The 13128-nt window shown below is 67.2% G+C and overlaps 1 protein-coding gene across 2 annotated transcripts; it reads right to left on the bottom strand.

Annotated features, from left to right (window-relative positions):
- Positions 1-1294: 1294 nt before the first annotated feature.
- Positions 1295-11921, bottom strand: LOC135188723 (protein DGCR6). Of its 2 annotated transcripts, XR_010307800.1 has the most exons (6): positions 11791-11921; positions 11236-11396; positions 8136-8236; positions 6320-6460; positions 1707-1997; positions 1295-1330 (listed from the first exon to the last, which is right to left on the bottom strand). XR_010307800.1 is itself a non-coding variant. In XM_064168346.1 (5 exons), exons 1-5 carry the CDS (start codon positions 11916-11918, stop codon positions 1914-1916), a joined length of 615 nt encoding a protein of 204 aa, XP_064024416.1. In that variant the 5' UTR covers positions 11919-11921; the 3' UTR covers positions 1641-1913. The 2 variants fall into 2 exon arrangements, 1 of the variants encoding a protein (XP_064024416.1); XM_064168346.1 differs by lacking the exon at positions 1295-1330 and having other exon boundaries at positions 1641-1997.
- Positions 11922-13128: the final 1207 nt, after the last annotated feature.

Raw genomic sequence — 13128 nt, 5'->3', positions numbered from 1 at the left:
GGTTTGCTGCCTGGCTCCATCTCCCCTGCTTCAGCAAATCCCTCGTGGGTGCTGCGTGGGGCAGCTGAGCACCCAACGTGCCCCTGCCCCAGCAGGGTGTGGCAGCTGAGCACCCAACGTGCCCCTGCCCCCAGCAGGGTGTGGCAGCTAAGCACCCATCGTGCCCCTGCCCCAGCAGGGTGTGGCAGCTGAGCACCCATCGTGCCCCTGTCCCAGCAGGGTGTGGCAGCTGAGCACCCATCGTGCCCCTGCCCCCAGCAGGGTGTGGCAGAGGAGCACCCACTGTGCCCCTGCCCCAGCAGGGTGTGGCAGAGGAGCACCCATCGTGCCCCTGCCCCAGCAGGGTGTGGCAGAGGAGCACCCACTGTGCCCCTGCCCCAGCAGGGTGTGGCAGATGAGCACCCATCGTGCCCCTGCCCCCAGCAGGGTGTGGCAGATGAGCACCCATCGTGCCCCTGCCCCAGCAGGGTGTGGCAGATGAGCACCCATCGTGCCCCTGCCCCAGCAGGGTGTGGCAGATGAGCACCCATCGTGCCCCTGCCCCCAGCAGGGTGTGGCAGCTGAGCACCCAATGTGCCCCTGCCCCAGCAGGGTGTGGCAGCTGAGCACCCATCGTGCCCCTGCCCCCAGCAGGGTGTGGCAGAGGAGCACCCATCGTGCCCCTGCCCCAGCAGGGTGTGGCAGATGAGCACCCAACGTGCCCCTGCCCCCAGCAGGGTGTGGCAGATGAGCACCCATCGTGCCCCTGCCCCCAGCAGGGTGTGGCAGCTGAGCACCCAATGTGCCCCTGCCCCAGCAGGGTGTGGCAGAGGAGCACCCATCGTGCCCCTGCCCCCAGCAGGGTGTGGCAGCTGAGCACCCATCGTGCCCCTGCCCCCAGCAGGGTGTGGCAGCTGAGCACCCATCGTGCCCCTGCCCCCAGCAGGGTGTGGCAGATGAGCACCCATCGTGCCCCTGCCCCAGCAGGGTGTGGCAGATGAGCACCCATCGTGCCCCTGCCCCAGCAGGGTGTGGCAGAGGAGCACCCACTGTGCCCCTGCCCCCAGCAGGGTGTGGCAGAGGAGCACCCAACGTGCCCCTGCCCCAGCAGGGTGTGGCAGATGAGCACCCATCGTGCCCCTGCCCCCAGCAGGGTGTGGCAGATGAGCACCCATCGTGCCCCTGCCCCAGCAGGGTGTGGCAGATGAGCACCCAATGTGCCCCTGCCCCAGCAGGGTGTGGCAGAGGAGCACCCATCGTGCCCCTGCCCCCAGCAGGGTGTGGCTGATGAGCACCCACTGTACCCCTGCCCCCAGCAGGGTGTGGCAGCTGAGCACCCATCGTGCCCCTGCTCCCAGCAGGGTGTGGCAGCTGAGCACCCACTGTGCCCCTGCCCCGGCAGGGTGTGTCAGCTGAGCACCCATCGTGCCCCTGCCCCCAGCAGGGTGTGGCAGCTGAGCACCCATCGTGCCCCTGCCCCCAGCAGGGTGTGGCAGAGGAGCACCCATCGTGCCCCTGCCCCCAGCAGGGTGTGGCAGATGAGCACCCATCGTGCCCCTGCCCCAGCAGGGTGTGGCAGATGAGCACCCATCGTGCCCCTGCCCCTAGCAGGGTGTGGCAGATGAGCACCCATCGTGCCCCTGCCCCAGCAGGGTGGGGCAGATGAGCACCCATCGTGCCCCTACCCCCAGCAGGGTGTGGCAGATGAGCACCCATCGTGCCCCTGCCCCCAGCAGGGTGCCCAGCACCAGCTTGCCCGGAGGCCTGGGAGCAGCCTGGCACTCCCCTGCCCCCCGCCACGCTGGGCCCTGCTCGCCCCAGCTCGAAGGTTATCTAAGGGCTCAGCTGCTCCTCCCGCAGGACAGAAGGCAAAGGCAGTGCCCAGCCCCTCGAAGGGGAGCCAGGAGCAAGCTGGCAGGAAGCAGATCTGCTCCTCAGGAAAAAGCCTTCTTGGCCTCAGCTTCCTTCTGCTGCAGCTTCCGGATCAGCTCCAGCAGGTTCATCTGCAAAGTCAGCTCCTGCAGAGGGCAGAGAAGGCAGAGGATGATCCTGCTCCTGCTGCAGGGAGCACAAAGGGCTGCTCTGTGCCACCCACTCAGGAGCTGCTGATCGTCAGGGAATAAGAGAGGGAGCACAAAGGTAGAAACCAGAGCAGCTCCAGACAAGCAGAGTCCAGGGCAGGCTGCAGAGAAGGGCTCAGGCTGGAAGGGAGCTCAGTGGTCCCCTGCTATGGGCAGGGACAGCTCTCAGCTGGGCTTGGCTGCTCCAGGCCTCACCCAGCCTGGCCTTGAGCACCCCCAGGCAGGAGGCAGCCACAGCCTCCCTGGGCAGCCCATGCCAGAGGCTCAGCAGCCTCACACTGCACAGCTTCTGCCTCAGCTCCACTCTCCCCCTGCTCTGCCTCAGCTCCAAACCATTGCCCTGGGCCTGCCTCACACCCCCTCAGCACAAGTCCCTCTGCAGCCTCCCTGCAGGAGCCCTTCAGCTCTTGGCAGCAGCTCTGAGCTGCCCCTGGAGCCTTCTGCCCTGCAGGCTGCACCCCCCCAGCTCCCTCAGCCTGTGCCCACAGCAGAGCTGCTCCTGCCCTGGCAGCACCTCTGAGATCTCACAGATCTGCTCTGCAAATGCCCTGAAGCTGTGCCAGGTGAACTGGAAGTTGAGGGAAACTTTCTCTGCTGCAAGAGTGGTCCAGCAGTGGAAGAGGCTGCCCAGGGAGCTGGTGCAGTCCCCATCCCTGGAGTGGCCCACAAAGTAGATGTGGCACTTCAGGACACAGTCCAGTGGCCACGGAGGTGTTTTCCAACCTTAATGATCTGCAACCCCCTGACCCTGCTCAGCAGAGGGCAGGAACCAGGAGGGATCACTTCAGCTGCTCTGCAGGTGGGGTCTAAGCTACATCCAGCATCCTGCAGTGCTGGGGCCTCACACTGCCCCCCACCAGCTTTTGCATGACTTAGCAAAAGGAGACAGCATCTGCTGGAGCCACAGACAGCAGGGGGTGGCTTCCTCACCATCTGCTCACTCCTTACTCACTGCCCAGCACACACGACCTGGCACAGCCCCTGCAGCTGTGGCTGCTCTGGGACTTAGAGCTGCAGACCCTGCAGTGTCTGGCCTGGCTCAGGAGCAGTGTGGGCAGCAGGACAAGGGGGGTTCTTGTGCCCCTGTGCTCAGCACTGCTCAGGCCACCCCTGCAGTGCTGTGTCCAGTTCTGGGCTCCTCCATTGCAGAGAGATGTTGAGGTGCTGGAAGGTGCCCAGAGCAGGCTGGGGAGGGGCCTGGAGCACAGCCCTGTGAGGAGAGGCTGAGGGAGCTGGGGGGGTGCAGCCTGCAGCAGAGGAGGCTCAGGGCAGAGCTCATTGCTGTCTGCAGCTGCCTGCAGGGAGGCTGTAGCCAGGTGGGGTTGGGCTCTGCTGCCAGGCAGCCAGGGCCAGGAGAAGTGGACACAGCCTCAAGCTGTGCCAGGGCAGGGCCAGCCTGGATGCCAGGAAGAAGTTCTTCCCAGCAGGAGAGGTTGGCACTGGCATGGGCTGCCCGGGGAGGTGGTGCAGTGCCCATGGCTGGAGGTGCTGCAGAGGAGGCTGCAGGAGGCAGGCACTTGAGAGAACAGGCTGGGGGGAAGCAACAGCTGCTGGGAAAGAACAGCTCCAGCAGCCACTGAGGACAAACTGAGAGCTGGGACTGTGCAGCCTGCAGAGGAGAAGGCTGCAGGCAGAGCTCAGAGCTGCACTGCAGGAGCTGCAGGGGAGCTGCAGGCAGGCTGGGGAGGGACTGCTCAGAAGGGGCTGTGGGCACAGGCCCAGGGCAGTGGTTTGGCAGTGGAGCAGGGCAGAGGTAGGTTGGGCACCAGGAGGGAGTTGTGGCCAGGGAGGGTGTGGAGAGCCTGGCCCAGGCTGCCCAGGGCTGTGCTTGAGGCCCCATCCCTGCAGCCATCCAAGCTGAGCCTTGCTGTGTCCCTGTGCAGCCTGCCCTGGCTGCAGCTGTCCCTGCTGCCTGCAGGGGTGGGCAGGATGCCCCTGGAGGGTCCCTGCCAGCCCAGTGCCAGCTGTGAAGCTGTGATGCCTCACACAGTTGGTGCCATCCTAGGGAGACCTTAGAGCAGCCTTCCAGTGCCTGAAAGAGGTCCACAAGAAAACTGGAGAGGGACTTTTTGCAAGGGCTGGGAGTGACAGGAGGAGGGAGAATGGATTGGAGATGAGGAAGAGATTCTGTAGAGTGAGGGTGGGGAGACACTGGCAGAGGCTGAGGGTGGGGAGACACTGGCAGAGGCTGAGGGTGGGGAGAGCCTGGCACAGGTTTGCCAGGGAGGTTGTGGAGCACAGAAGCACCCAATGTGATCTTCGATCACATTGGGTGCTTCTGTGCTCCACAACCTCCCTGGAGGTGTCCAGGACCAGGCTGGATGAGGCTCTAGCCCCCTCGGCTGGTGTGAGGGGGTTGGCACTGGATGAGCTTTAAGGTCCCTTCCAACCCAGCCCATTGCATGACTCACAGAGGGCAGCCAAGCCCCGAGGCTGCTCCCAGCTGAAGGTAACAAAGGCAACAGAGCACTGCTGCAGGAGGCTGCTGACAACAGCAACCTGAGAGAGAGGGGCAGGAGGGCAGAGCAGGAGCTGCTGCCGCTGCACGGGTGAGGGCCAGCAGAGAGGAAGAAGAGGAGGTTTGCTGAAGGCTGCAGGAGCTGTGTGGGCTTTAGGAAATGTCTGTGGGCTGCATCCCTCTCCCTGCCCTCAGCAGGCTCTGCCAGGTTCCATCTCTGCGTGGCTGTGGTGACCTTGGGACGAGAGAGAGAGGAAGCCAGGCCACAGCTCAGCAGCTCTGGGGGCAGGCACAGGGCAAACCAAGCACAGCCTGCCAGGGGCATCATCTGGAGGCAGTCACATGCCAGGGTGAACAAGATGCCCAATTAAAAGGCTCCCTGAAGGCAGCCTGCAGAGCTCAGCCAGCAACACAAGAGCTAAAGCTCTGCAGCAGCTTGGGCTCTGCAGAGCCACTCAGGAATGCCAGGAGTGCAGGCTGCCAGCAGAGCTTCCTTCCTCCACGCTGGCAGATCCACTGCAGGCTGCTGCAGATGCTGCTCTGCCTAATGGGCATCTGCTCCTTCCTCAGGAACCTGGCACTAGGCCTGCCCAGGGCACCTTGCCATCAGCTGGTCCAGCATGGACTTTTCTTTCTGACCCAGCCAGCCAGAGGTCCTTGGGAGCAAGGTTTGGTTAAACAGCAAAGCCACCAGCACTGACTTGTCACTTTTCATGGATTCAGGGAATGGGTTGGTTTGGAAGGGAGCTTAAAGCTCATCCACCTCCAGTCACCCCTGCCATAGGCAGGGACAGCTCACATCAGCACAGGCTGCTCAAGGCCTCATCCAGCCTGGTCCTGGACACCTCCAGGGAGGTTGTGGAGCACAGAATGTGATCGATGATCACACTCTCCCTGGGCAACCTGTGCCAGGGTCTCACCACCCTCACAAAACTCTTCCTCACCTCCACTCTCAATCTGCCCTCCTCAAGCTCCAATCCATTGTCCCTCATCCTGTCCCTCCCAGCCCTTGCCAAAAGTCCCTCCCCAGCTCTCCTGCAGCCCCTTCAGGCACTGGAAGGCTGCTCTAAATGGAGCTTTCTCCTCTGCAGGCTGCACAGCCCCAACTCTACCAGCCTGTGCCCACAGCAGAGCTGCTCCAGCCTCTGAGCATTGCTGTGGCCTCCTCTGGCCCCTCTGCAGCAGCTCCAGGTCCTTGTGCTGTTCTCCCGGAGCTGGAGGCAGTGCTGCAGGGGAGGGCAGAGCAGAGGAGATTGGAGGGGCAGAATCCCCTCCCTGTGCTGCTGCTCTCCCTGCTCTGGCTGCAGCCAGCACACAGCTGGCTCTGGGCTGCAGCCACCAGTGCTGGCCCTGGGCACTCTGGCACCAACTGACACCCCCAGAGCCTTCTCCTGCAGGCTGCTCTCAGCCACTCCTCACCCAGCCTGGATCTGTGCTTGGGATTGCCCTGCCCCAGCTGCAAGACCTTGCTGGGCTCCATGAAGTTGTCTTGGGCACTCTGCAGCCTGCTGCATTCCTTGCTCTGGCTGCAGCCCAGGATGTCACAGCTCACAGGATGTGAGGGTTGGAGGGACCCACACAGCTCATCCAGTCCAACCCCTGCCAGAGCAGGACCATCCAATCCAGCTCAGGGCACACAGGAGCACATCCACACAGGCCTGGAAAGGCTCCACAGAAGGAGACTCCACAGCCTTTCTGGGCAGCCTGTGCCAGGGCTCTGGGACCCTTCCAGGCAAGAGGCTGCCCTTGTGCTGAGCTGGAACCTCCTGTGCTGCATAAGAGGTGCTGGCTGAACACCCACCTGTGGGTTGGTGGTGATGTAGAACCCAGACACTCCAGCCTTCTCCAGAGTGCTCTGCTGGTCTATCACCTTCTGGTCCAGCTCCAGCACTATCTTCTCATCCATCATTCGCTGCTCCTCTCGGATTCGCTGCTCCACAGCCTGAAGGAGTTCACAAATCAAGGGAGGGGAAAAAACCAACCCAGAGAAGGGCAGTCCCTGCCCTCCTCCCACCTCCTCCACTGGCATGGCTGGGGAAGCACAGGGAAAGCACTGGGACCTGCCTGCTTCTAGGGGTTTTTGGAGGCCAAGAGACCATGACCTTGGCTCGTGAGGAAGACTTCCCCACGAGCCAAGGTCTGAACTCAGCCAACAGCCAAGCTGCTCCAGAATCAGCCCTCAGCTATCACCTACCCTTTACAGAGCTGCTGAGGCCTGGAAGAGCCACCAAGGCCAACCCAAACCCATCCAGGTGCCAGCCTGGACCACTCCCTCAGCCTCCATGCTCCCTAGATCCCAACATACAGAGCTGGAGCTGCAAACCACCCCTCAAGCCCATTTATTCACCTCTGCCCTGTGCATTTGGCATGGACAACAGCAAGATGAACCCAAGGAAGTTCCATTTCAACAGGAGGAGAAACTTATTTGGTGCTGGAGGCCTGGAGCAGGCTGCCCAGAGAGGTTCTGGAGTCTCCTGCTCTGGAGAGCTTCCAAACCCCACCTGGCTGTGCTGTGTGTGCCCTGCCATGGGTGCCCCTGCTCTGGCAGAGGGGGGCTGGACTGGCTGTTCTCTGCAGGTCCTTTCCTACCCCTGATATTCTGTGATCTGTGACTCCTCCACCACACCTGGACCACAGCCATCCAAGCTGGCAGGACGCTGGGCTCCAGCTCTTTGGGCAGACCAAGAGAACCCTCCCAGTCAAGGTGAGGAGTGTAGAGCTGTGCCATGCAGACCAGGCAGGCTGGCTGCTGGCTCCCAGCACACAGAGAACCAAACCCTCTGGAGATGCAGACCAGGCAGGCTGGCTGCTGGCTCCCAGCAGAGAACCAAACCCTCTGGAGATGCAGACCAGGCAGGCTGGCTGCTGGCTCCCAGCACACAGAGAACCAAACCCTCTGGAGATGCAGACCAGACAGGCTGGCTGCTGGCTCCCAGCAGAGAACCAAACCCTCTGGAGATGCAGACCAGGCAGGCTGGCTGCTGGCTCCCAGCACACAGAGAACCAAACCCTCTGGAGATGCAGACCAGGCAGGCTGGCTGCTGGCTCCCACCAGAGAACCCAACCCTCTGGAGATGCAGACCAGGCAGGCTGGCTGCTGGCTCCCAGCACACAGAGAACCAAACCCTCTGGAGATGCAGACCAGGCAGGCTGGCTGCTGGCTCCCACCATGCAGAGAACCAAACCCTCTGGAGATGCAGACCAGGCAGGCTGGCTGCTGGCTCCCAGCACACAGAGAACCAAACCCTCTGGAGATGCAGACCAGGCAGGCTGGCTGCTGGCTCCCAGCACACAGAGAACCAAACCCTCTGGAGATGCAGACCAGGCAGGCTGGCTGCTGGCTCCCACCATGCAGAGAACCAAACCCTCTGGAGATGCAGACCAGGCAGGCTGGCTGCTGGCTCCCACCATGCAGAGAACCAAACCCTCTGGAGATGCAGACCAGGCAGGCTGGCTGCTGGCTCCCAGCAGAGAACCAAAGCCTCTGGAGATGCAGACCAGGCAGGCTGGCTGCTGGCTCCCAGCACTGCAGGCTCACAGAGCCAGACCCTCTGGAGACGCTGCTGTGATGCTGTGAGCCCCCCAGGAAGGCTGTTCCCAGCCAGGCCCTGGCTCACCTCCATCTCCCGCTGCTGGGCAGCACGGAGCAGCGGCAGGTTGTGGGGCCTGCAGCACTGCTGGGCCTCCTTGTGCCGGTGGAAGAGCTCCTGCTTCATGCCTGTGCCGGGATGGGGACAGGCAGCAGGTCAGGGCACAGCTGTGCCCCCACTGCCCGCCTGCCCAGTGCCAGCCCCCAGCCCATCCCCTGCCCACACTGTTCTTACTGCCTGCTGCCCCGAGCTGCTCCCGAGCTGCCCTGCCCAGCAGCCTTCCACTGCCCCCCAGCTGCCCCCAGCGCTCCCCCCGCTCTGTCCCAGTGCTCCCCCCCTCTGTCCCAGTGCTCCCCTGCCTCTGTCCCAGTGCTCCCCTGCCTCTGTCCCAGCGCTCCCCTGCCTCTGTCCCAGCGCTCCCCTGCCTCTGTCCCAGTGCTCCCCTGCCTCTGTCCCAGCGCTCCCCTGCCTCTGTCCCAGTGCTCCCCCCCTCTGTCCCAGTGCTCCCCTGCCTCTGTCCCAGTGCTCCCCTCCTCTGTCCCAGTGCTCCCCCCCTCTGTCCCAGTGCTCCCCTGCCTCTGTCCCAGTGCTCCCCTGCCTCTGTCCCAGTGCTCCCCCCCTCTGTCCCAGTGCTCCCCTGCCTCTGTCCCAGCGCTCCCCTGCCTCTGTCCCAGCGCTCCCCTGCCTCTGTCCCAGTGCTCCCCCCCCTCTGTCCCAGTGCTCCCCCCCTCTGTCCCCAGCGCTCCCCTGCCTCTGTCCCAGCGCTCCCCTGCCTCTGTCCCAGCGCTCCCCCCCTCTGTCCCAGCGCTCCCCCCCTCTGTCCCAGTGCTCCCCCCCTCTGTCCCCAGCGCTCCCCCCCCTCTGTCCCAGCGCTCCCCCCCTCTGTCCCAGCGCTCCCCCCCTCTGTCCCAGCGCTCCCCCCCCTCTGTCCCAGCGCTCCCCCCCCCCTCTGTCCCAGCGCTCCCCCCCTCTGTCCCAGCGCTCCCCCCCCCCTCTGTCCCAGCGCTCCCCCCCTCTGTCCCAGCGCTCCCCCCCCCTCTGTCCCAGCGCTCCCCCCCCCTCTGTCCCAGCGCTCCCCCCCTCTGTCCCAGCGCTCCCCACCTCTGTCCCAGCGCTCCCCACCCTCTGTCCCAGCGCTCCCCCCCCTCTGTCCCAGTGCTCTCCACCTCTGTCCCAGCGCTCCCCACCCTCTGTCCCAGCGCTCCCCACCCTCTGTCCCAGTGCTCCCCCCGCTCTGTCCCAGTGCTCTCCACCTCTGTCCCAGCGCTCCCCACCCTCTGTCCCAGTGCTCCCCCCGCTCTGTCCCAGTGCTCCCCCCCCTCTGTCCCAGTGCTCCCCACCTCTGTCCCAGTGCTCCCCCCGCTCTGTCCCTGAGACCCTCCCGCCTCTTCCCCGGGCAGTGCCCACACCGCCTCGCTGCAGCGCTCCAGACCCTGCCCCACCGCGGGATCCGCCCCTGCTGCCCGGTACCGCCGCTCCTCCTGCCCTGGGATGTGCCCCTGCCCCTGCTGCCCGGTACCGCCGCTCCTCCTGCCCTGGGATGTGCCCCTGCCCCTGCTGCCCGGTACCGCCGCTCCTCCTGCCCCGTGATGTGCCCCTGCCCCTGCTGCCCGGTACCACCACTCCTCCCGCCCCGGGATGTGCCCCTGCCCCTGCTGCCCGGTACCACCACTCCTCCCGCCCCGGGATGTGCCCCTGCCCCTGCTGCCCGGTACCACCACTCCTCCCGCCCCGGGATGTGTCCCTGCCCCTGCTGCCCGGTACCGCCGCTCCTCCCGCCCCGGGATGCTCTCCCCTCGGACTCGCCGCGCCCCGGTGCCTGCCCAGGCCTCTGCCTCCAGGGCCCCTGCTCCCCCCCAGCACCCCTCTGCCTCCCCCCCCAGTGTCCCCCGAGCCTGCCCTCCGCGCCCGGTGCCCACATGGGGCTGCTCCCTCCCCGCCTCCCGGAGCCTCCCGGGGCTTGCCCTTCCCCACACGGTGCCCCACTCACCGCCCCCCGCCGCTCTCCCCGCCGGGGCCTGCCCCCTCTGCCGGTGCTGCGCCCCCGGGGCCCGTCCCTTCTCCCGGTGCTCTCCACCTCCCCGGGGCCCGTCCCCTCTCCCGGTGCTCTCCACCTCCCGGGGCCCGTCCCCTCTCCCGGTGCTCTCCACCTCCCGGGGCCCGTCCCTTCTCCCGGTGCTCTCCACCTCCCCGGGGCCCGTCCCTTCTCCCGGTGCTCTCCACCTCCCCGGGGCCCGTCCCTTCTCCCGGTGCTCTCCACCTCCCGGGGCCCGTCCCTTCTCCCGGTGCTCTCCACCTCCCCGGGGCCCGTCCCTTCTCCCGGTGCTCTCCACCTCCCCGGGGCCCGTCCCCTCCCCCGGTGCTCTCCACCTCCCGGGGCCCGTCCCCTCTCCCGGTGCCCTCCACCTCCCCGGGGCCCGTCCCCTCTCCCGGTGCTCTCCACCTCCCGGGGCCCGTCCCCTCTCCCGGTGCTCTCCACCTCCCGGGGCCCGTCCCTTCTCCCGGTGCTCTCCACCTCCCCGGGGCCCGTCCCTTCTCCCGGTGCTCTCCACCTCCCGGGGCCCGTCCCTTCTCCCGGTGCCCTCCACCTCCCGGGGCCCGTCCCCTCTCCCGGTGCCCTCCACCTCCCCGGGGCCCGTCCCCTCTCCCGGTGCTCTCCACCTCCCCGGGGCCCGTCCCCTCTCCCGGTGCTCTCCACCTCCCCGGGGCCCGTCCCTTCTCCCGGTGCCCTCCACCTCCCGGGGCCCGTCCCCTCCCCCGGTGCTCTCCACCTCCCGGGGCCCGTCCCCTCTCCCGGTGCTCTCCACCTCCCCGGGGCCCGTCCCCTCTCCCGGTGCTCTCCACCTCCCCGGGGCCCGTCCCCTCTCCCGGTGCTCTCCACCTCCCCGGGGCCCGTCCCCTCCCCCGGTGCTCTCCACCTCCCGGGGCCCGTCCCCTCTCCCGGTGCTCTCCACCTCCCGGGGCCCGTCCCCTCTCCCGGTGCTCTCCACCTCCCGGGGCCCGTCCCCTCCCCCGGTGCTCTCCACCTCCCGGGGCCCGTCCCCTCCCCCGGTGCTCTCCACCTCCCGGGGCCCGTCCCCTCCCCCGGCGCTGCCCCCGCCCCGGGCCGTGCCGCCGCGGCGCCCACCGCGGTGCTCGCTGTGCAGCTGCAGGCGCTGGCTGTAGAGGTTCTTCTCGGTGAGGTGTTGGATCTCCAGCAGGCCCTGCACGATCTCAAACACGGTCCCGTCCAGAAGCGCCAGCGCCAGGTCGCTCAGCGTCGTGTAGGAGAGACGCTGCTGGCAGGAGCTGCCGGCCCGGCCCCGGGTCAGCGCCGGCCCCCGATCAGCGCCGAGCCCGGGTCAGCGCCGGCCCCCGGTCAGCGCCGAGCCCCGATCAGCGCCGGCCCCGGGTCAGCGCCGGTCCCCGGTCAGCGCCGGTCCCCGATCAGCGCCGGGACCCGATCAGCGCCGGGACCCGATCAGCGCCGGGACCCGATCAGCGCCGGGCCCCGATCAGCGCCGGCCCCCGGTCAGCACCGGGCCTCGATAAGCGCCGGCCCCGATCAGCGCCGGCCCCCGGTCAGCGCCGGCCCCCGGTCAGCGCCGGCCCCGATCAGCGCCGGGCCCCGATCAACGCCGGCCCCGGTCAGCGCCGGCCCCGGTCAGCGCCGGGCCCCGCCGCCCTGCCGCACTCCGCTCACCTGGGCAGCGCCTTCACCAGCGTCTGCAGCTCGGACAGCAGCCGGTAGTGCCGCTCCTGCTGCCGCGACAGCTGCTCGGCCGCCGCCACCTCGTACCCCCCGGGCCCGCCGCCGCCGAACCGCTCCATGGCCGCCCCCGCCCCGCGCATGCGCGGCCCTGCCCCGCCCCTTCCGCAGCCCCGGGGCCGGGGCCGGTGCCGCAGCGCGGCCGGGGGGGACCGGCGGTGCTTGGGCTCTCGCTTCCTCCGGGGCTTGCGCTTCCCCCGGGCTGTGCGCGGGCAGCGGCCATGCTCTCGGCCGTGTCCCTCCGGCCCATGCCAAGGGTTGCGCTGGGAGAGCAGCTCCGGGGCTTGGGAGCCCCAGTAACGGTACCGAAAACGCGTCCGGCCGAGGGGTGGCAGGTTTGAGTTGCCCTGCGGGGCGAGCGGCTGCCGGCAGCGGCGGTAGGGGGATCCTCTTCTCCGCCGCTTGGCTTCCCGCTCCCGCCTGGGCAGCCTTTGTGCGCGCAGTGCGGAGCGCTGGGCTGCAGCAGCCTCTGCAGGCAGAGCTGTGAGCCTGGCAGAGACCTGAGCTCACCCAGCCCAAGCACCCCCGCAGCTCCCAGCCCTGCTGCCGAGCCACTGCCACTGCCCCACGGCCCTCAGCACCACAGCCGCAGGGCTCCGAGGCACCTCCGGGGGTGGGCACTGCCTGGGGCAGGGGCTGGGCACCCTTGCTGGGCAGAAACTCTGCCTCAGAGCCAACCTGAGCCTGCCCTGGCACAGCCTCAGGCTCTTTCCTCTTGCCCTGTGCCTTGGTGCCTGTGAGCAGAGCCCAGCCCCAGCTGGCTGCAGCCTCCTCTCAGGCAGCTGCAGAGAGCACTGAGCTCTGCCTCAGGCTCCTCTGCTCCAGGCTGCACCCCCCCAGCTGCCTCAGCTGCCCCTCCCCAGCCCTGCTCTCCAGAGCCTTCCCCAGCTTAGTTGCTCCTCTCTGAGCCTGCTCCATCTCCTCAATGTCCTCCTTGGAGTGAGGAGCCCAAAGCTGACCCCAGGGCTGCAGGTGTGCCCTCAGCAGTGCCCAGCACAGGGCACACTCACACCCCAGACCTGCTGCCCACCCCAGTGCTGGTCCAGCCCAGGTTGCTCTCTTGGCCATCTGAGCTCACGTTCAGGCGGGCACCAACCAGCACCCCCAGGCCCTCCTCCAGCCACTCTGCCCAAGGCTGCAGCTTGGCCAGGGGCTGCTGTGGCCCAAGTGCAGCACTCAGCCTTGTTGGACCTCATCCTGTTGGCCTCAGCCTGGACACATCTCTCTGCAGAGCCTCCCTGGCCTCCAGCACATGGCCAAGGCCACCCAGCT

The sequence above is a fragment of the Pogoniulus pusillus genome, chromosome 30 (genome assembly GCF_015220805.1).
Source record: "Pogoniulus pusillus isolate bPogPus1 chromosome 30, bPogPus1.pri, whole genome shotgun sequence".
NCBI lineage: Eukaryota > Metazoa > Chordata > Aves > Piciformes > Lybiidae > Pogoniulus > Pogoniulus pusillus.
The sequence above is the reverse complement of the archived record's forward strand: the minus strand, read 5'-3'. Positions and strand labels throughout refer to the sequence as shown.

Bases quoted from the DNA above. Each gene is read 5' to 3' on its own strand.
- LOC135188723 (XM_064168346.1), bottom strand. From the start codon at position 11,918: ATGGAGCGGTTCGGCGGCGGCGGGCCCGGGGGGTACGAGGTGGCGGCG. The intron at 11,397-11,790 runs GTGAGCGGAGTG...CCGGGCCGGCAG, and splicing joins CTGGTGAAGGCGCTGCCCAG to CTCCTGCCAGCAGCGTCTCT. The intron at 8,237-11,235 runs GTGGGCGCCGCG...ATCCCGGCACAG, and splicing joins GCTGCACAGCGAGCACCGCG to GCATGAAGCAGGAGCTCTTC.